This window comes from Typha latifolia, chromosome 15 (assembly GCF_019914945.1).
Source record: "Typha latifolia isolate L0001 chromosome 15, TyphaL0001v2, whole genome shotgun sequence".
Classification (NCBI taxonomy): Eukaryota; Viridiplantae; Streptophyta; class Magnoliopsida; order Poales; family Typhaceae; genus Typha; species Typha latifolia.
The window spans coordinates 1,277,854-1,301,032 of NC_133100.1; the positions used below are offsets into that span (position 1 = coordinate 1,277,854).

A 23,179-nucleotide genomic window follows, 5' to 3' on the forward strand; every position below is an offset into this window, starting at 1 on the left:
ATTTTCTAGCTTGGAATTTATGCTGAAATAGTATGCAAAATTTGCCAGTCTAAAGTTGTCTTTTTCCAGCTTATTTAGAATCAAACCAAGCTTTCAATGTCTTGTCTCCTACCACATGTCAATGAATTGGATGCATAGTGTTATTATGCTTAAATTTAATGATGAGAACGAGTTGAAAAGAACAAAGCCAAGTAGAGATATCAACAGGCTAAATGAATTGGATGCATAGTGTTATTATGCTTGGAATAGAGTTTGCCTCTTTCATGAAATCAATGATAAAGTGCAATCAAGGAGAAGACCAGCTATGCTTATCCATTATCTGCCAAGATATTTGATATAATCATCAACAAATGCAGCTAACCTAATCTTACTGCATAGACTAATATGAGCTCATAAACTCTTCTAAATCACTTCCGTACTCCATTATCTCACCTGTAAACTTTCTAGAGAGATCTGCTCATCCTTTGTCTATACAGAAATAGCAAATGTTAACAAAAGAAAATTGTTCATCGCCTGCTAGATATGCAACTGTCAAGTTGGCATTTTGCCATTATAGTGCATATATATATAAATAAAAGTTCCATGCATCGTTATGCGCTAATTTACACATGGCGCAACAAAATTGCGAAGCTCAAAATACTACTGCAAACATTGGAGCCTTTTCAAATCTATTTCTGTATCTGCTACAGGAAATTTCATCAGGTTCTGCAGTTTGGCCACAGATTCTGGGAAACGATCAATGTCAATAGATGTTCCCATGGGGGAAGCGATGAGAACCTCGTTTACATCTTCCTCAAGCTGAAGGGAAAAAAGATGATGGAAGACCTGCATATAGAGTGATCATTATAAGACAAAAACAATAATTCATAAATTTTCCAAGGCAAAAGATAGCATGTTCTGATTGGATCTTACTGTTTTCAACCGTGAAACAACCATCTCCCTAATTGTTGAGGATCGCGAGACCAAATTAATGATGAACAGGCCTCCTTGTGAGAGGAAATCTCGTGCAGATAGAAGAAATGTTTCTTCTACAAAATCTGCAGGAGGGCAAGTTAATCCAGAGCTGCACAGCAAGAGACAGAATCAGCGTCAAACTTTTATTGACAAGTATGTACTTATATTACAACTATATTTACCTAAGATCAGATGAATCTGCATCAATAATGAGAATTTTGAGTCTACTACTCTTGCTCCCATTTGCAGCACAGTTGGTTTTACTTCCATCATCTGTGAGTTCATTTGATTTAGGAATATTTTCTTCATTCTTCGTATCTTCAGAATATCCTACCATATTATTGTCTTGGATATACTTAATACCATCACCAACATGTACCTAATTAAAACAGAGAAGATATGAACAAGATCAGCAAAAAAACATGCTGTCGAAGTACGGGAAGGAACTAAGATTGAATTGACAGAATCAACTTACTAACAAAATCAACATAACAGGCATACATGAAAAGGTTTCTTAACATCAATTGATGGAAGTTCCCGACAAGTATATAATGGAAGAATTTATTGTAAAAGCACAAGTGGCACAATGTTAATATCCATATGTTTTCTACATGTGGGTAGAAGAGGAATAGAGAGGGCAAGCAATCAAGCATGCTCAGCAGGAGGAAGAGTCTTCTTTTCTTTCTTTTTTTTCTTTTTTTTCTTTTTTTTTTTAACAGTAGGCAATATTTGAAGCTGGAAATTCAAAGGAAAAAAAGGACAGCTGTTGATCTGTTGATAAAGTGACAGGATACATGATCACTACTCTAGATGAACCCATTTGGAAAAGGGTATCTTTAGTGTAGAACTCGAAATTCAATAAATTTGATTATGTTTGTTTTAGTGCGTTCAGGTCGGGTCAAATTATGATTCTATGATTCTGGATTGAACCATTCTATAAATGGGGCGGGCACTGTAGCGATCATCTCCTACTTCCTCATCTAAATTTTTTTATTACATTCTTATCTCGTTGGAGCTATTATTGTCTAAGTTGGTCATCAAGGAGTCGCCGGAGTAAGCGAATAATACCAAACAAATCTCATATGAAGAATTTTTACTTGGATTATTGAATTTAGCTTTTCCACATGGATCTTAAGTGAGTGAATTCACTCACATAATTATCGTCTCGTCTTTCATACTATAATTCCTCTGTATTATTATTCGTGCAGTATTATACTCCATACATTATCATCTTTTTATATTTTGTCATACTCCATTTCATGCAATAATTTAGTTCGTAAAATATTGATCTGATACAACTGGACCTAGATCAAGTTGTATTGAAAGAAATAAATTTGTTTTGAAAGAAAATAAAGCTTTCTATCGGGGGACGTTCGAAAGCCAGGAATCGCGTTTAAACGCACTATGCGAATGCCTGCAGGCATTCACAAATACAGAGAACGAGATTTGTGCGTTCGAACAGCCTGATGCCTTTCGAACGCGCCCGTTCGAACGCCTGCACACGTTCGCAAATATAGAGAACGGAAAATTTGTGTTCGAACAGCCTCGGGCGAGTTCGAACGCACCATGGCGAGAACACTTTGTTTTTAGGGTTTTATTTCTATTGTTTGAGTCTAAGAGGTAGCCTCTAAGTATTGTAGAGTACACCCTAGTTGAGTTATGTTATGAAATCATATTTTCTTCTTCTATCTCTCTTTTTCTCTTCTTCTTCTTCTTCCCCTAATTTCTCATCGTTCCCTAACCTTCATTGGTTAGATCTTCCTCCTCGTCTGTCGCAGCCCTACTTTTTCTAGGAGCGACCTCTTCTCTCCCCTTATTCTATTCCCTTCTTTAATCGCAAATATCCCTATCCACATATCATCTTCTTCCACCCTTTCCATCACTATCAAGAACTCCCTTCAATCCAAATACTCATCCTATCCCTCATCAATCTGATTCGTAACATGATCTTCATGCATTACTATTATTCGTGCAAATAGTAAAATATTGGCTACGGGTTGGTAGGATTTTGAGATTAGACACATGCTAGATATTCTTCGTGCATCTCCCTGTGGTGACTCAAGTCTACCTTGAAGTCTAAGGCAAACCTATCATAATCAGTACATGATCCTTCAAAACTTTAAATGACTCTAATGCGGTTAGAAAACAGTTCCAAGTTAGATCAAAAATCTTCCTCAAGTGATTTTAATCTCTCTCTATGGTTAATGAAAAAGACAAATCACATTTATCGCATAGTGACATCTCTTAGTGTACCAAACCGGATCAATTGAGTAAAAACCTCGAGCGCATCTCAAGGTGACTTCTAATTGGTATGAATCTACTAGCACAATCCCAAGTTGAGATAGTTGGCACTATTGAGATTGAGGTTTAAATAATAAAATAGAGCATGATATTAGCTTGCTAATTGCATCTTTGTAGCTTATATTTATTATTCATATTATGAGTTTGCTAGGTATTGTTATTAATTATTGAGCTTTGATTAATATCTCATATTAGATAAGGAATGATTCTCTAATTTTTGAGTGGATTCATTCACTGAGCTAAAGTTGTTAGCTCATTCAACTCTTTTAATATTTCATATGCTTGTCAATGTAGCGAATAAACATAGGCACCGAGATACCTCCACTTAGAATATTGGCCCTAACACTTTTAAATAATGGTTCTTAGTTTCAAATTGAAAAGCTAAATGTTGTCTTTGAAATGTTTAGAAGACATTGATTGTAAATGTTAGATATTTTATACCTTTGAAGGTTTTTGAATTAGAGTTATTAAATTAATTTTGAGTTTCATTATATTATGGATACTTAGTTAAGGCTTCATATATCTTAAGTCTATTGGGATACGTCGGTCATGATCCATATTCCAAGTAGTGACAATTTGTACCTCTTTCTGTGTTCTTCATTTAGTGGCGATCGAGAAGTCATTCTATATCTCGCATGTTATGGAGCGGTGATCATGTATCCCATCACTTCATCGATAGCCACCATTTTCCCTTTGAATTTCTACCATTAGTTGGTATCAGAGCTTCCGTTTCGTCTACTTTCCATGTCACTAATTCCTTGGATAAGCCATCTATCATTTTGATGGTTGGGAAGGTGAGCTGAGACTTGGAGAGGCCTTCGGAGGCATGATGTACATTCTAAACAAATCTTGGCAACAAATTTTCTCAAAGAACTTGAATCAAATGAATTGCAGAGTTGGCTTTGCTACCACCTGATCCATCAGCTAGCATGACAAATCTGCCACTTCCAAATAAAACTAGGGTAACAAATAATAAGTCAAATACTTGCCCTCAATCTTTGGAAGCAGATTGAAGATTATTTTGAGGAAGCCAGTGATCATGCAAAATCCTTAAAATTTTCCATACAATATTTGGAGGAACATCCTCAAGGAGAACCCAATAACAGCTAGAACAAAATCTACAATTCCTATAATAAGTCCCAAAATAAAACAAGTTTAGGAATGATACCAGATTATGTTGGCAAACAAAACGCATGGAAAAACAATGCCAGATTTAAAATGGTGACTTTTATTAATCTGGCAATCTTCAAAGCAGGAAAAGGGGTCTAATCATAAACAGCAAGCAGCAAGTTTTATCTCATATTCTCATCTATTAAGTGGTTGGCTGAAGCTAGTTGATGAAAGATAATAGTGTCATTTTAACAGAGAGACATTTCCAAAAAACATAGGAAGAAGGGAATCAGAAAGTAAATAGCAGGTACCCAGCTTAATAATCATAAAATTATACCAACTCTCTAAATGGCACAAAAATGCAAACTTAGTGAAACAACTAATTCATCCGCAGAGATTGATAAGAGCAAATAAAGCTAAACAAATAAAAGATGGCATTCTTTATTTTATTTTATTTATTTAGCAGGAGCTGCTAGTCACCTTCAACTGTTTATCCTCCGCAAAGTTGAAATATTCCCTTGCAAGATCTAAAATTATGGGATCCAACTCTGCCACCTGTGTGAATGACAGACTATAAGCATTTCTACACTTTGCACTATATATTTGAGCTGGTCAGCTTATGCAACTTACTTCAATTTCAAGAAAAGGAAGACATTTATGAAGAAACATAGGGAGAAGGCCAGCTCCAAGACCAATTATAATTGTTTTAACCTGCAGTACAATATTACACTTGGAAATCAAACCATTAGACAGAAAAAAGAAGTGCTCAGAGATTTCTTTCATGAAGTGTCACCGATAGTTCTCACCTTCTCTCCAGATAATGAAGCAATGTCTAAAGAAGAGGCCACCAAGGCAAAGCCAGAAATAATACCACTATGATAAGAACTAGCAAGGGAGCTATGATTAATCTTCAGATCTCCTTTGGGTCCTCAATTAACAAAGAAATGAAAATAAAATATTAATATTGCAAATACTAGACCAGAAATACCTTCTACAATAATATCTCAAAAACTGATTTGTGTCTCAAATTAGAGAAAACCTACTATTCACTCAAGTAAAATCAGTCACCATAATCTTGGACGAAACAAAAAACCAAGACACTGAGAACATAGTAATAATGGTTTCTCTTGGACATGAAAATGTTTTCAGACCACCTATTAAAGCTAATATTATATAGAGACCTTTGGGGCCTTTTAGTCTCGATATAAATGGAGGCATTTGAAATGATATAGACATTTCTCGCAACATTAAATTCAGCAAAAGACCATATTAGTAACTCAGACATTCTAAAGTTTCACATTGTTCAATGTTCACAAAGCTATTTAGGAACTTTCACCTTCTATTTTCCTAAATGCATTAGAAGTTGATCTAGAAGGTAAGTTTCATTAACTGATGGTTAAGGGGAAGGTGGCAAACTGTCAACCATAGTACATAGAAGATTGAGGACCTAGACCTATCAATGCTCCATATCCCACTGTCTTAACGCCATCCATCCTAATGTCCCATTCAGACCTTGCTTAAGCCTCATCCATTACACCCCGATCCTTACTCCTTAAAGCCTTTCTAATTTTATGCTACCAAAACAAATTACTAGTAATGAAACTTAACATTGGTTTCTTGGATTTTACATAATAAACTGTTTTAAATAGTTCATGTATATTGAATCCAAACAGTCTCCATTCTGCACACTCCATCGGTCCATAGATTTGTTCTACATCTGAAGGCCCATATGTCTAGATAAATAACTTGCTGCAATCAAGTAAATATTTATTGTTATCATTTAAGGGCTAACACAACTGGAGCAATGGCTATAAGGTCTCAAGTCTGAACCGAAAAAGGATCATAAATCTTTCAAATAGTTTGGACAAAACCATATCAGAACTGATCAACTCACAGTTGCCACAATATTTTCACAAATCTTCCTGTTTCTCAAGCAAACCTTTGGATGTCCACCAGCTATGGCAAAAGTTCAGTTTTTTATTTTTAAGAAAATTAATCAAAAACACTTCATGTTATGTTTTCATTATCATTTATACCCTACCATATGTATATTTATCATTCTACTCCTACATTTTGTTTTTTTTTTTTTTTGCCTCAAAAACACCCTAAGTTAACTTTAACTATAAGAACTAGAAGAAAAAAAAAAAAAAGAGAAGAGGGCGCACGTGCATAGCTCGTGTAACCCCCTTCCCTCTCCTTCTCTGTCACGCAGTAGGAGTGGTCGTGGGATTTCCGACCACTCTAAATCAAATCCAAATTTGGATTAAGATTTAAACCTAACCTATAAATATAAACCTTAACCATATTATTTCACACACTACACTATTATCTGTCTCTCTCTTCTTCCCAACCCTCGTCAGAGTTTTTGCCGTGGGATCAAACCACCAGAGCACTGCCGGAGCAATTGGAGATCACCATGTGACTTGTCGATGAGCCCTCTCTCAACCTACAAATTAAATTTAAATTTAATAAGGTAGCTTGAAGATACCTAAAATTGGTGCTCGTGGCTTTGTCGACGAATTGCGCTGACCAGCGGCTTCGGGTCACTATTGCTCCTTCACTGGAACCTTCACATCGCCAACCTCATGTGTGGATACTCTCTTTCGAGCTCTCATGGCTCGGATCGCCCCCAGCCATAGAGAGAGAAAGGCTATCAGGAGTGGCTACCCCAACAATCTTGCTCCACCACGTGAGGTCGCAAGGTCGTGGCGGTGGCGAAGGGGACCTCTGAGATAGATGAAGTCTAGCTCGAGTAAGCCCGAGCCAATCAATTTAAATTTGGGTTCAAGTCTGAATTTCGGATCCAGCAGACCAAACCCAATTAGTGTTAGGGGATTAGGCCTTTAGCCCAATCCATTTAAGTGGATTTCTAGGTGAGTTGCGGGCCAACTGCAACTCAGCCCAATCCTTTTGGGCTTATATTGACCCATTTAAAAAATTATGATATGGGTTAAATTAAATTTTTGTTATTTATTTATTATTAAAGATGGTGACTTTTAGCACGTGGACTAGAGTTTTCAGTCATTTTCACCTAGACTCAGGTGAGTGGTTTGCTCACATTTAATCTGTCTCGTATTTTATAAGGATTTTTACAAATCACATTCTATTTATTTTGCCTGTTTTGTGATTTGCACCCGTCTTGGGAAATTTTATAATGCGACCCCTCATTTTTCCTATAATATTCATTTTAATACCCTAACATTACTCTAGCTAACTATGTTATATGGTTTATAAGACTCTAGTTTAAAGATTACTAAAATACTCTTAAAAGATCCTCCTGACCTAACCTAAATCCCCACAAAATCATTTTTCCCAAACTAAACCCTATCCAACAAAATCTAAATCTTTTTTTCTAAAACTAAACCCTACTCCCACAAAACCATACGAATCTCTCAAAATCCCTACGACATACAAGCTTTAGAAGCTCCCCCAACTTCACCCATTTGTCTCCATTTCTCCGGCTCAAACCCAATTTTTTTTTCTATCTTTCCTCAAATTTTCTTAATCTTCTTCCCTGTCTTTGAAGTCGCAAGCAGCAAAGTCGGCTTAGCGTTTGGAAAGCTCTGAGATCTCCACGGTTTGGAGTTTGGAAGCTCTCAGGTTAGCTTAGCATTTAAGAGATGTTCTCATGGTTTGGAAAAAAGCAATAAGTTATGGAAGTTCAAGTTATGAATAAAATTAGAGATGAGTACAAAAGTAATTTAGGAATGTTATAAATTACATAGTGGATTATAACAAAATATTCTCTTTCTAGTATTGTTCTGTTTGATTATGGTTAGGTTAAGTTAACACAGGGTATTAAATGAACATGATAAGAAAAAGGAGTTGCGTTATAAAATCTCCAAAAACGAGGTACGAATCACAAAATAGGCAAAATTGTATGTGAGGCGGCACGCTGGTCACCCCTCCAACACGAATGGCGGCCACCCATTGGCGTCCAAACTGCCTAGGCGAACTTGGCGAGCTACCAAGTCGAGTAGCGGGACAAGCAGGCTCAATCATTTCCCTCTTTTGATCATCTCCGAGGGCAACAAGCGAGTACACGTTCTCCCTTACCGATACGCAACACAGTGGTATGCCAGCTTTTCGACCGAATCCAAATCGAAATCAAATTTTGATCTCTCTCTAAATATAAACTCTAACCCTATTTTTCACACCCTACGTCGATATCTCTCTCTCTCTCTCTTTCCTAAACCCATCGGAGCACCCACTGTGGGATCAGACCGCTGGAGCAATTAGAGACCACCACTTCTTTCTTCGGTCAGTCCTCTCCCATCCCTTAAAGTTAATTAAAGTTTAATAGGTTAGAAGAGAAATACCTAATTTTTGGATTGCAGCTTCGTTAGCAAATCATGCAAGCCGGCGATTTCGAATCGTTGCCACTTTGTCATCGAAAACTTCACGTCATTAGCCTCGTGTCATAGGTGTTCTCCTTTGGAGAACTCGCGGCTCAGATCGTGATCAGCCATGGATGGAAGATCTTCCACCGCCAGTCACATGGCTAATCTTCCTTTCCCTCGTTCAGGTAGTCGAGGTTGCGAGGGGTACTGTTGGCGCGATCAATGAACTGTTGGCAACAATGATTGCTGACGATCTTCGTTTCTCTCCCTCCCCTTTCCTCTCTCTTTTATTTTCTCCCTCGTCGTTCTTGTCAAGATCAACCCGAGCCAATCTTTTTCTTCTCTCGGGTTCGAATCTAGTTTTGGACCCAAGGACCTGATGCAATCCATATTTGTTAAGTTGTGGGCTCCCGATCCTTTATTTGGTATTGGGTTGGGCCTTGGCCTAGCCTGATTATTATGAAAATGTTGGCTACGGGCCAATCACAGCCGACCCAAACCTTTGGGCTTAAATTAACCTATTTCAACAAATTAATTAGTTTAAATTTTAGAAACTATAATATTGGTTAGATTAAAATTTTGTTATTTTTTCATTACTAAAGATGGTGAATTTTAATACGTAGACTAGAAATTTCAGTCATTTCACCTAAACTCAAGTGAGTGAGTTCACTCACATTTTATCCATCTTGTATTTTATATTTATTAATATGATTATGTATCTTCCTCTGTGCAAATTAAACATCAAATTTTTGTGTGCAAATTAAACATCATATTTCTGTGTGCAAATTAAACATTATATTTCTATGTGCAAATTTAATATTATAATTCAATGTGCGAAATATATAACTTAGTGCATTGCTATACTGAGTGCAAATAGCAATTTTTAATGATCATGAATATTGGGCATAACTTAGAAAACAGTCTAGGCATAAATCGATTGCGACTTTCCGTGGTGACTCAAGTCTACTTGAAAGTCTAGGGAAAAAAATTTATTTAAGATCACTGTGATGACTCTAATGAGGTTAGGAAACAGTATCAGGTTAGATCGAATGATTTTTTAAGGTGACTCTAATCTCTCTCAATGATTAATGAAAGAAACAGAGTGCATTTATCACATAGTGACACCTTCTGGTAACCCTTACGAGAATAGACAGGGTGCATTTATCACCTAATGACACTCCCTGGTGACTCTAACCAGATCAGCTATAAGGAAAAGATCTGAGCATCATATCAAGGTGGTTTTTAGTTGATGTGAATTTATAGGGCATTGATCCAATTGAGACAAATGGCATTATTGAGAAAAATTTAGTTACTGGTACCAAGTATGTTATAAGATATGATTTTCACTATTTTTAGAGGTTCTGTATTTTTATTGTTAATACAAGCATGCTTAGTGAAATTGTCTTTTATATTGTTGGACTTAGATTTATTCAAAGTTATACTTATGGATTCGAATTTATTTGGGTTTCGAGTAGATTCTACTCACTGAGCTATAGTCGTTAGCTCATGAAATCTTTTTCTAATATTTCAGATAATGACCAACGTAGCGACTGAGCAAGATGCACCATAAATCTACCTCTACTTAGGATCTACCCATTTTATATATCTTCCAATTCTATTAGTTTGTATATTTTAAACTATCTGTCAATTAAATTTGGTCAGAGACATGTTAATATTGACATTGGTTATTTTTATTATTATTAGAATTGTGTTCGTTGTAGTCAAATATTCATATAAATTCTTGTCATTGTGGATTTCAAAAATTATTAGGCTTTGTGTATCTCTAAGTGTATTGAAATATATAACCGGTTATGATTCCAATTTTGAGTTGCGACACGTGGATTGTTGATTGCCTCATCTCCTCCTCTTCTTTTCTTTCTCTCTAACATTGGAAACCACTAACTTTTTGTTTTGTCTTCTTTCTTTGGGCTTTAACTAGTAGGAAAGAGAGTGTTGAGAAAGAGAGAGACCACGTGGGAAAGAGAGTAGTGGGGAAGAGAGAGGCCATGTTCTTCCAATGTTAACCTAGTGGGAAAGAGAGAGGTCACGTGGGAAAGAGAGTAGTGAGAAAAAGAGAGGCCATGTGCTCATGTCAACATTGGCAACCACCAACTATTAATTCATTTAATTTCGAATCATGGTAATTTATTATTAAGATTTTTTTGATTAAATATTATTAAGATGTTAATGAAATATGTAACATATTTGTGAATTATAAATTTGTAATCTATTATTTTAATGGTTGTGAATTGCACTATTAAAATTTTATAAATGCTATATTAGTGTATATATATATATCATATAGAATTATATAAAATTATATAAAATTATTTATAATTTTTTACATATTAAAATTTCTAGACCATCTCGGCGTCCTTGGCAGCCTATGCGATAGTATATGAAGTGATCGCCTGCAATCCGTGGCCACCTTTCAATATACTGCTTCTAATCCTCTAGAAGAATTAGAACACTTAGGGATCGTGTATCTTTTAGACATTCACAAATCAAGGAAAAAGAAATTCATATAGGATGAATAAGATTAAGTAAGAAGAGGATAATAACATAACAGCAAGAGTGACTTTCTTCTTCCTACAAGAATGGTACTACAAAAATCCCCATCCATAAATTAGGCGTTAATCATGTAAGGAAGCTATTGACCTGAACGAGTTTTGATCCAGATAGATATTGTGCATGATCCTTCAAGATTGCGAAAGATACATGTACAGAGAATGTGATGAGAAAGATTCTTTTCTGATGCAACATATCAAACCATTCTTTACTAGAAACCATTGGCTGCATGACAGTATCATGGAAATTTACCATAACTAGGTTAACCTTTAAAAGGCAACAGTAATTACTAATAAGTAATAACAAAAGAGAAGCCACAGTATGCATTTTAGTATTGCTTAGATTGCAAACTAAAATGTAAATTTGCAGTAGAGGACACATCTAGAGTGAAATATAGATTTCAGAACAAGTCAAATCATCATAATCAGGACATGCAGGGAATGAAACTAAGCATAATAAATCTGCGGTAAAATATGATGTGTAATGCCAGAAATAAAGGTCAAGAAAGCAGTTAAGATATAGATTACCATCAAGCAATGTGCCGGAATCATTTTTTTTCTTGCCCCTCTTTTTACTAGATTTTGGAAGTGAGCTATTTTTCTTTTTGTCTTTATTAGGACTGCTGGCAGAATCTCTAGTTAGCAATGCTTCCGATTGTACCAAGCCCAGACTTCTCTCAAAAGTAAGGCGTCGAAAAATCTTAATGTCTGATGGTGCAAGGCTAGCTTCGTCTCCACTAGCATTTTCATAGATCACATCTTCCACAACTATTGGTCCTGTTACTGGAGATGTAACCTATGAGAATGTGCAACACATACACAAAAAAGCTGTAAGAGAAACTGATGAAAAAAAAACAATAACTGATCCTATTACTGGAGATGTAACCTATGAGAATGTGCAAAATATACATCGAAGAGTTGTGAGAGAAACTGATAAAGAAAAACAACTAGTCAATAAGATGGTAATGGCAATCAATCAGGTGTAGATCAAGGAAAACCAGATATATTATGACACATATTTTGATTACGACTGATGATGATCTACTATTAATACATGCATATGAGATCTCAATCTCAGATAAAGAGGTGATTGGGCCAGCCAAGCTGGGTTCGGGCCGAGCTTTTCAAGCTGGCCCAAGCAGGCCTCTATTTTGCCAGCATGCTCACGAGTTTGTCGGGCTGGGCCAGATTCAGATCAGGCTAGAAAATTCCAGCCCATTACTGCCCACAAGGCCCAGGACATATCAGGCTTAATTCCTTCTCAAAGACCTCCTCTGGGACCTCACCAAAGAAGCCATTGAACCTGAGGTCAAGGTACTTGAGTTTTGGGATGAGTGCAGTGATGGGAAAAGGCCTTGAGAAAAGGTTATTACTAAGGTCTAGCTCCATGAGGAACTAAAGATCTCTAAAGGTATCTGGGACTGTGCCTGAGAACTATTACTGTTGCGTTTTGTTTTTTTTTAAGTGTTATTTATTGGTTTTATTTTCGAAGAGAAGGAGAAGCTTTTCTAGTAACCAGTTGATCTTTGAATTGCCTTAGGTTTTGTTGATTCTTTGTTATATCTCATGGGTCGGGCTGCAGGCAGCTGCAGGTTGGTCTAGCCAGGCTGCAAGCTATTCAAATAGGTCAGATTCTCAGGCTAGGCCAGGCGGGCAAAAGCCTAGCCCATATCACCCATCAATAAATCGGGCTAGGGTTGGGCTGGGCCCAAGTCAGGCTGGAGTCAAGTTTAGCCCAATTCCATTTGAGGAGGTTTGGAACGGACTTGGTTGGATCGGGTCATTTAATCACCTCTACATATAAATAGTATACTATGTAAATGTGCTTGTCAATGCTTTACAAGAAAATAAAATAAAAAACAAATGCCTAGCAGTACTAAGATAGAAAAATAATTTATTAAAACTGGAAAATCCTTCTACCAAAATGATTATATGTTTAATAGTCTAGCAGCACCTGATATTAGTTTAAAAATCAAAATGAAGTATTCACTTACATCATAGATAGGCATCATATCTCCAATCAAGAGGTTTATACAGCCCGAATATAAGCACACCATGTCATGCCAAGCTAAATCTTGCTCCTACTATCAAGCTTACTTAGCTCAAGCCTTGTTATTTCTCAACTTGAACTCAAAGTTGCTGAGAAACACTCTTCTATAAGATCCCTATAAACTATATATGTGGTCCCCAAGGTTTATACACATACACCTTTAACTCTCATTGCTAATCTGGCCTACATCAAGACATTCTTCATTAATCATAATGTGGGGGTATAATTAAACCACGGATTAATTACGTCTACACCCCCTGAACTATACCCGATTTTTATGAGGACCCCCTAAACTTTTTTAGATTATAATGTTCTCCCTAAACTTTAAAAAAGTTTCAATGTCACCTGTCTGTTATTATACTGTCAAAAATATTAAGTGAGTCAACTTATGTAGCAATTATATTAGACATAATTAATCTGAAATGACATAGGTGCCCTCATAGGAGGGAAATTTAATGTCATTTGACCCTTTAATTAAATTAGGGTAAACAGATATATATTAATTTAATTTAATTTTTTTTATTATCAATGTTCTGAAAGGCGACCGCAAGTAACAGGCGGTCACCCAACCGCCGCAGGTGACAAGGCGGTGTAGCATTTTAATATAAAAATAATAAATAAACATATATAATACAGATTAATAGATAATTACTGATTTACTTCAATTAATTTCTTCAACAGATAATTACTTCAATTAATTACTTCAACAAATAATTACTTCAATTAATTATTTCAACAGATAATTACTTCAATTAATTATTTCAACAAATAATTACTTCAACAGATAGTGACCAACTTCAATTAGGAAATAAGTTAAAAACTAACATATTAAGAGAGAATTGATCAATGGAAAATAAAAATTAAAAAAATAATTTGATGTGAGACTAATAAAGAAAGATTATGAGAGAGGGAGTGAGAGACTTGAAAGAGAATGAAAGAGAGTGAGAGAGACTTGCAAGAGAGTGAAAGAGAGAGAGAAGAACAATGAAGTACCATCCGTTGTGGGAGAGAAACTGAGAGAGAGAGAGAGAGCCGCTCGCGACTTCGCTGTAGGAGAGACTGGTCGCCGCCTTCGTTGCCGCCGACTCTGGAAGGAATTTTTTTAGGGTTCACCGATGTGCTATTGAGAGAGAGAGAGAGGAGTGATTGTGTTGGGTTTTTTTATATATAGGTTAGTTTTTAAACCCGAACCACTAAAAAATCCGACCCACTAAACTATCCGCTTAAATTATTGGCAAGCTAAAGTGTTGGCCCGCCTTCTCGGGCCGACCCTGACCAAGGCGTCCCCCCTCGCCATTCACCGACGCATTTCAGCTTAGTGGGGCGGCCGATGTGTCGCCCTGCCATGGCGGCCGTCTTTTCCGCCATTTAATACACTGCTTATTATCATCTTCAATCGTTGCACACCATCATGATTTACTCCCCTTCATCATCACCGACTCCCCCCACACTCCCCTCCTTTCCCGGCTTCATTGTTGACAGCATCGACAGTTGTGTGGAACTCAAGGGGCAAGTAGCGGATCCCTCCGCCAGCCTTGAGGAGGAGCTTCCATCTGTAGCAACCGAGGATGGCATAACTCCAACGAGATTGGCCACAGGCAATAAGGGCAATGGCGGAGTCGACCGCCGCCTTGAAGACCGATCCATCGCCAGTCGACAATGAATCCAAAACTAGTCCATCACCAACCTGCGGCGGCGATCAACGGCCCACTTCTCCAATGCGGTAATCAGATCCTTCGTCCCACCATAGCGAAGCCCGAGGTCGAGTGATGGGAGCAGCTGCGAAGTAGGAGAAACGGGGGAGTAGTACGGCCTTCTAGATCTCCATCCACCACTCAATCTGCCGGGTCTACCCAGACCGCTGCCGCCATCACCCTCGTGTTGAAGTAGCACATCTACCAATCGACATGACAAACCGAGGTGGAGATGAGGTTCCGGACTTAGTTTGGGTCGAAATGGTAGAACTTGAATTGAAGCTATGGGAAGGTAGACCAAACCAACGGCTCGAGGCCGCATGGAGGCGCCTGACGAAATATGGCGGCGTGCTCAGGCACTGGCCTTCTTTGACGGTGTGAGGGGATTCTGGTTTGAGTGCGTCTGAGAGGAGGAACAATCAGGTGTTAACAAATTAGTTGAGGCTATTTCAATAATTTACTAATTTCATTTAATTTTGCTAGCTAAGTGATAAGCTCAATTATTTATTAGGTTTATAATTATCATTTGACATTTTTTGTCATAGTCGTTAGCTGTTTCACTTTGCCCCAAAGTTTATGGAGAATATTATAACTTAAAAACGTTTAGGGTGTTCCCATGAAAATCGAATATAGTTAAGGGGTGTAGACGTAATTAACCCTTAAACCAAATGAATGAATTAATATTTTACTATATTCCATATCTTTAACATATGTGCACCTTTGGCTTATGGTCGTATAAATTATCCACCCTAATACCCTATATACTGATACACTAAACACTATATATATATGTGCATGTATCCCATGTCCAAAATGAGTTTTGATCCGAACACAAGATTCTACTTTAAATGGTCAACTTATTTGCCATCCCCACTCACATCTTTACAGGAATAACCTTTTAATTCAATATTAAGCAACTGACCCAACCAGCAGAACCTCAAATGGACTTCTATTTGGAGATCTTTCTTTCTCTGTGGCCTTATTTGCTTCAAACAGGAACATGAGACAGACTCTGAGAGGGTTTCAATCAGCTTCGTAGCCGATTACAGAAGTGCTCAACTGTTTCAAGGATCCCTTTATACTTTCTCTAGCTGGCACCCATTTGGTTGGGAAAAGACTTGGATATAAATAACAGTACTGACTCAAGGTCAATGTAACAACCCAAAACCTAGAAACTAACTCACGTTGGTCCCCACTCACATCAAAATGCATATCACCAAATTAAAATCCTAATTAATAGGTTTCCTTACACTCACATCAAAATGCATATCACCAAATTGCAAGTCCTAATTAATAGGTTTCCTTACGGTTTTAAAACCCTTCAGGTCTATCTCCTAATTAATTAACATCATTTGTTTTCTATTGGGTTATAACCCCTTGAATCTCTCTCTTTCCTCCAAGTAAGATCCTAATTTATTAGGATGCTTTCCTAATTGGCTTATAACCGCAAAAGAATCCCTCTTGTTCTCTTTCCCTCACGCACACACCAGCCCCTTTAATCACGATGCAGCCACAAAAGAAAAGAAAAGAAAAGAAAAAAAGATAATGGAGGAAATCATAGTAGCGTCCTTCTCCTTTCTGTTGGATAGGAACTGTAACTTCCTTCTGCTCCAAGGTTCTTCTTGGATTAAACTGTGACTCGTTTGAGTCATTTTTAACTAGTTGTTCCCTTCTTTTTATAGAACTTTAAGTGTTGAATAAGCATGTGATTAGTTTATGAAAATGTATGTTGCATATGTTTACAGCTTGTTAATTCCATATTCAAGACATATATTAAGACAAAATGTATAGTCTAGTGTATATCTTTGCTTAGAATATCATGGCAGATGTAAGCTGATTTTTTGAAATATATGAAAAAGTAAACCAATAAATGCTTCCACATCATACTAGGATTTGATCATCTCCCTAGTAGTTATTATTACTCTCTTAAACGAACATACTATTCTATACATGTTCAATGTTTACATTGTAACTGAGGAAAAGAGAGAAGATTGCCTACAATAGTCAATGGCTAGGCTATTGTGGGCAAGTACCTTCTTTAGGGGTTCATAGTATGCTCAAGACCAACTATGGATCTTGGAAGATTGAGTCTAAAAGAGCCAAGGCTATAACATTGCAGAAAATGGTGCAATTGAATATAAGATACTATACCTTTCGCACGATGTTTCTCTCCTTGATACCATCATTAGCCATCATGAATCTGCAGTCATATGAAACATTTAACTTATGAATCTCCAATTAAGAACTTGCATAATAACTATAAGGTATGTATAAACAGAGTACACCTACTACAACAAAAGAATCGAAAAGGAGAGAAAGGAAATGAATAATATACCACTCTGGAAAAGGTTCAAATAGGCTATAACATTTTCCTACTTCAGCAAGATGCCAACAGAAAACCATGTTCAAACCAAATATCATGGAAGTTTGCCATAACAAGATAAGAAGCAAGTGAATAAAGATGCAACGAAGCAAAGCAAGAAATCATATCTCCATGAAGTTTAATACATTGGAGAAACATCAGCTGAAAGCCTGAAACAAACATCTTACCACGTTCCTAAATCACTTGCAAGAACCAAATATCACAATATCACTAATATGTTCTCTAGGTGATGTATATAGCATATATATATAATAGCTCATATCATTAAATTCAGCTGAAAGACTGAAATGCTAGAAAAATGACATGGAAAGAAGATTACACCAACAACAGGGTATTTTCACCACTATAAATGAATCTTGGCATTTTTTTAATCAGCAGTTCATATATAAATACATCCAACCAAAGGCCATAACAAATGCAACTATCTCAACCTAGGGTCCATCCAACTTCCTTACTAAAATCCCATACCTGCCTACAGTTGTTATATCATGTTCTAATGTTATGCAGCTAAGTTTCTTAACTTCGCTATATCAAGATAGTAACAAAACAGCCCTAAATGATATAGGCATCTAACAGCCTAATATCTAGCATATAATGATGAGCCATTGGGCTTGAGGTTATTTCAAGAAGAAAAATATTAGGGACATACGGAATTTGAGCTGTGTCTTCAGTTTCTCCGGGTGCCAAATTCTTAACAAGTGGAGAAAGGTCTTTCTGGGAGAAAGAAAAAATTAAAATAGTAAAATCATCAGAAAATGAAAACAAACAAGTTTATATAGCTTGCATGCAGTTACATTATTTATAGAAAATTTACCTGGATAACATCCATGCTAGCGAGGGCATGACTCGAGTCCAAGAATACCTAACACAATACTATGAATTAATACCAAATTAAAAGTTCTCTATCCTAGAGTGATAAAACAAATCTAAACCAGATCATCATCCCCTAGTGGTGGTACCAGGATAAGACGAGCTGCCTTTGAACTTTCAACAATACACCATTGTCCTTCTTCTGAAGTAAATAGCCATTCATGAGCTCGAGTCTGCAATATTAAAACAAGTTATATATCTCAAGGAGAACGTTCATTCATATATCATGCAGAGTATTGTGGTATTGGTGCCATAATTTAGGTCCAAAGTTACAAACCACCTTGAGGAGCCCAGCATACTATCTCGTAAGAGTCTATAAGAATGTAGAAACCTCAAGATTGGAGGTACATGAAGAAAGAAGTCTGACAGCACAATTGTGAAGCACGGATATGGCTACGGGATATGGATACATTAGGATATAGATACGAGGATACAACAAATCCTTAAAAAACAAGATACGGATACGACAAGGATACATCAATAAATAAATTAATAAAAATATATATTTGCAGAAAACCGCTGTCAAACACAGCCGAAGGGGAGAGGACTTGTAGAACAAGAGAGAGAGAGAGAGAGAGAGAGAGAGAGGCAAGGGAGAATACTAAAGGGGAAAGAGAGAAAGGAAGGCTCTACAATTCTATTCTATTTAATCCTTAATGGGTAGTTAAATAGATTAATGGTTGCAGACCAATTTATACTTTGAATCTGACCTAAAAAACCCAAAGTTAACTTAAAAACGTAACTTAGTTGAATCCCGCCGTATCAGTTGGTATCGGGATGTATCCATGTCGTATTTCAACAATTAAAGTAATTTTTACTTTGAGACTCTTTCAGCCATATCCAATATGCATCAGTGTTGTATCGAACCATATTCGTTATTGATATGTATCAGATACAGTGATGTGTATGGCACCCCAATGAAGTGTACATGTTCCATAGCAGCACAACCATTTCTACTCAGTTAAATTCATCGACAACAACAACAACAAAAAAGTCAGCCAAGGTCCAAAACCAAGAAAAATAGATGCACAATTGTACCCGTGTAACAATTAGAAAGTGTTGCCAAACAAATAAATATAAAAATAAATTATCAGTAGTTCATTGAAAAGAATTTTTCACTTGTTCATTGGCAAAATTCATGACTTTGCAAGATGAGATGACTTATTTCAAGATATTCTTACACTCCTACTGTCTGGTACAAATTTTCATATAATTAATAAAGGACATTGCCTAGAAGAGTAACACAAGTATTTTGTGAACTAGTTAGCCTTTTGAATATCAATATGTTATTTTGAAAAAGGAGCCAACTTCACCAGATCATTCCAACAATATGTACCATGATTTTATACTTTAGGTCTAACCAGGAGCTTCTACACTAACCAAACAATCAAGGTGTATAGCAATATAAACAATAACTCAAGAGAGAGGACGAAGAAGAGATATGGAAGAAAAACAATATTAAGCCAACCCACCTTAGGTACAAGGAAAATGCCGCAATGATACAAATATGGTTCAGATTGCTGCCGGGCGTCCAATAATACAGCTTTATAGCCATAAACTGAAGTCCCTTCTTCACCAAGTATAAGATGACAGCGACGTCCTGGAAGGAGTTCCTTTACACTTCCTACAGCCCCTAGCTGTAGATCTTGCAAAGAGTACAATATATCATCACCGGAAGAGTATTGATTTCGGATGTTATTCTCATTCTCAACTGCCTTGACAGTGGCATAAACCTACAGGAACATAGAGAAACTTAGATTTAGAATTTCCAAGATCTAAAATGTCTTAAGATTGTCATAGGACACAAGTCCATTACCTGCTTTGCATTACAATTTACAGAAGAGCAATCAAATGATGCCTTGATTGAATTTATAGCTCCCAACTTCTGTTTTACCATAGACACCATGAAGGTTTGAAAGGAAGAGTTATTAGAAGGTTTGTGGGGTATAGCATGAACACTACTTTCCCATCCAAACCTGAACTCAGAGAAAAGTAAACCTACGAAAGATGTAGATGTGTTCAGGTTGGATATTTTAAATATAAAAAGAAAAGGAACAATGCAAGAAGAAGAAGTATACAAGTGATTATTCCTAGAAAAAGAATAACCAATAACAATAGACAACTGCTCATGCTTTTATTTTCATTTTGACAAGATAAACAATTATAAAGAGACTTCATTTCTACTGTTTGCTCTAAACTCACCTAAAACATGAGATTCAGCCAGGGTAAGACATAGGAACTTTCCTCCTGATTTCAGAACCCTCTTCACCTGGAACATGTGTGACTTAGTTCATTAACACTCAACATAAGTATATAGGAAATGAAGTAACTTATCTATTTACAATTTGATTTGATAACCAGGCAAGAGAACTGAAGATTGTACCTCCTTCAGGTACTTACTCCCCAACTGTGGCCCAAGTTCTGGCTCCATTAGAGCATCCAATCCCCCCTTATCAAGAATGACATCAAAAGACTCATCTGCAAACTGGTTAATTCGATAGAGTAGATTAAGTTATAAATTCATGAATGCAGGCAACATTCTTAGCAACATCCTACGAGAAGCATAATAGCAACATCAAAGGGTAAATCTCTCATAAGGAATCGTAACATTGGGCTACTTGGACTGCACCTTACAGTATCAAGCTATGAACAAAATATTATACAAAAAAAAAAGAGATAGAGAGTGAGTAGCAATATTAGATAATTCCTTTTAACATATTTACAGTTGTACTTATTTCCACGATCAATTTACTTTGCTGATACCTCTTATCTTCCAAATACCTATCCCTTAATGGTGGCAAGGCTGTGCAGACTTTATTGGAGGCAGAAGCATGATTACTTGGAGCACAACCCATTAAAACTTAAATATTCCAACAATTCCAAAATCCCACTAAATCAAGACCTCAGTCATGTCCATGATACTATTCTATAAACACTTAATTCTGCTTCCAACAGTTATCTAAAGGCAAAAAAGAAAAAAAAAACAAGGTTCTAATTTGCAACATGCCAAAGTTATAATTTCCTAAATGGAGAAATCTAGCAGCCAGCAAATTATTTCAAATGCTTTCTACCTATTTGATAAGTTAAAATTTTGAGCATAAAAATAAGAGTTTTCGACCAAATTACTGCTACAAGGAAACATATTTGTTGAACTATTACACTATTCAAACTTATTCCAAAACAACTACACTTTTTGTCAGCTTAGTACAATGTGATAAATCATTATCTGAGACAATAATTCTTAATAGATTTATCAATTTGTCAAGATAATGGAGTTGCTTCCTGTATAAATCACTCTCTCAAACAGCGGTTTATATATAAAGTAAATCACTACCTCAAACAGCGGTTTATATATAAAATAAATCACTCTCTAAGACAACGGTTTATATATAAAGTAAATAGCTCCACTGTGGTTTATATATAAAGTAAATTGCTCTATGTTACAGAAGTTTATATTTATGAAAATGAATGATTTTTAGAATGTAGGAAAAGAAAGGGTAGTACAAGAATCGTTGTCCGGGACAATGATTTTCCATGTGGCGCGGAATTGGCAAAAGTTGTAGTAGTTTTGGAATAAGTTTGAGCAATGTAGTAGTTTCTTAAAAAGAATTCTTATAGGAGTAGTTTGGTCAAAAACTCATAAAAATAACAGCATCGATGCTTAACTCCAATCATAGCACTTCTATCAATCACGAGTGTTCAATGGACACGTCCACCCACATGAAAGTTCTCACCTTCCACAAAATCCCATCTACTCAAGAACAAACAGTACAACCACAAAATATGGGAGCAGAAACTCGGTATACTTCTGCTAGTCAACAGCTATCAACATTTAAATGAAACAAAGTGATAACTAGCAACCCAAAAAAATTCTCAACTTTTTCCTTAAATTACAAAACAACGAGTTCAGAAGCAACTGCTTCCTATCCACCTCAAAATTTCTAATTTTGATCGAAACATTAATAATGCTTATCCCTCACATTTCCACCTAATGCACATTTTGTTAACCACACAAATTCCCCACTACACAACGCACACAAAGTTTCCTCTTTTCCAGCAAATCGGCGAACCCATCAACTCAAGACCCAACCACTAAAAATTCGCTTACCTGGAGCTCGGTCATGTCCATGACCCTCCACCGCATCTCGGGCCGAGAACGGACATAGCGGCGGAGCATGTCGGAGACGATGACCTTGGAGAAGTCAACGTTGGTGATGTGCTTGAACCCGGCGTCGTATACGTGCTCTGAGAGGCGTGAGCTGCCGCATCCGGGGACAAGGATTTGGATCGGCGAGGTGGAGGAGGAAGAAGGGAGTTGAGAGAAGAGGGTGTCTCGGAGTTCAGGCCACTCGGCGTACCACTCAAACGAGTCGCCGGCCCCGCGGAGGGTGAAGAACTTGTCCCAGTTCTCCTTGCTCGTGAAGTCGCCTAGGGTTTCTAGGATCTCCTCCGTCGCTTCTCTAGCTTTGCTCTTCGCCATTGCTCTCCTCCCTTTCTCTCTTCTCCAGGGCTTAGCCGGCGGGGAGGGTTTAGTTATCGAGATTTAGGGCTGGATATCTTTGACCCGACCCGCCAATCTTCAGGTAAGTAAACGGATCGGGTACAAATAAGTTGAACCTTTTTTAAAATAAATAAATAAAAACTATTGGATGAGAAAACCTGGACAAGAAAACAACAATAAGTTAAGAGGTTTCCACCCCATGTCTTCTAAATGTCACCCTCCCATTCAAAATATGATAACAGTGAATCTCTTAAATAAAATAGTTAGATATTCTTACCGGATGATCAAGAGGTCATCAATTTAAAATTTGATGAAAAATGTATGAGAAAAAAATATTATGTATGCGTTATAAATTTGACCTATTTACGACTCTTTTTAAGAGAGAGAATTGACTATACAACTCGACACA

At 36.8% G+C, this 23,179-nt stretch overlaps 1 protein-coding gene across 2 annotated transcripts; it reads right to left on the reverse strand.

The window, feature by feature from the left end:
• Nucleotides 1-400: 400 nt before the first annotated feature.
• LOC140801919 (uncharacterized) lies at nt 401-22,819 on the reverse strand. Of its 2 annotated transcripts, none has more exons than XM_073157291.1 (16): nt 22,378-22,819; nt 20,653-20,754; nt 20,472-20,538; nt 20,086-20,267; nt 19,742-20,002; nt 18,359-18,442; nt 18,214-18,261; nt 18,049-18,113; nt 17,168-17,216; nt 11,801-12,068; nt 5,172-5,284; nt 4,996-5,076; nt 4,846-4,920; nt 1,137-1,333; nt 913-1,063; nt 401-825 (listed from the first exon to the last, which is right to left on the reverse strand). In XM_073157291.1, exons 1-16 carry the CDS (start codon nt 22,747-22,749, stop codon nt 640-642), a joined length of 2,301 nt encoding a protein of 766 aa, XP_073013392.1. In that variant the 5' UTR covers nt 22,750-22,819; the 3' UTR covers nt 401-639. The 2 variants fall into 2 exon arrangements, with proteins under 2 accessions (XP_073013392.1, XP_073013391.1); XM_073157290.1 differs by having other exon boundaries at nt 5,172-5,293.
• Between the last annotated feature and the right edge of the window lie 360 nt (nt 22,820-23,179).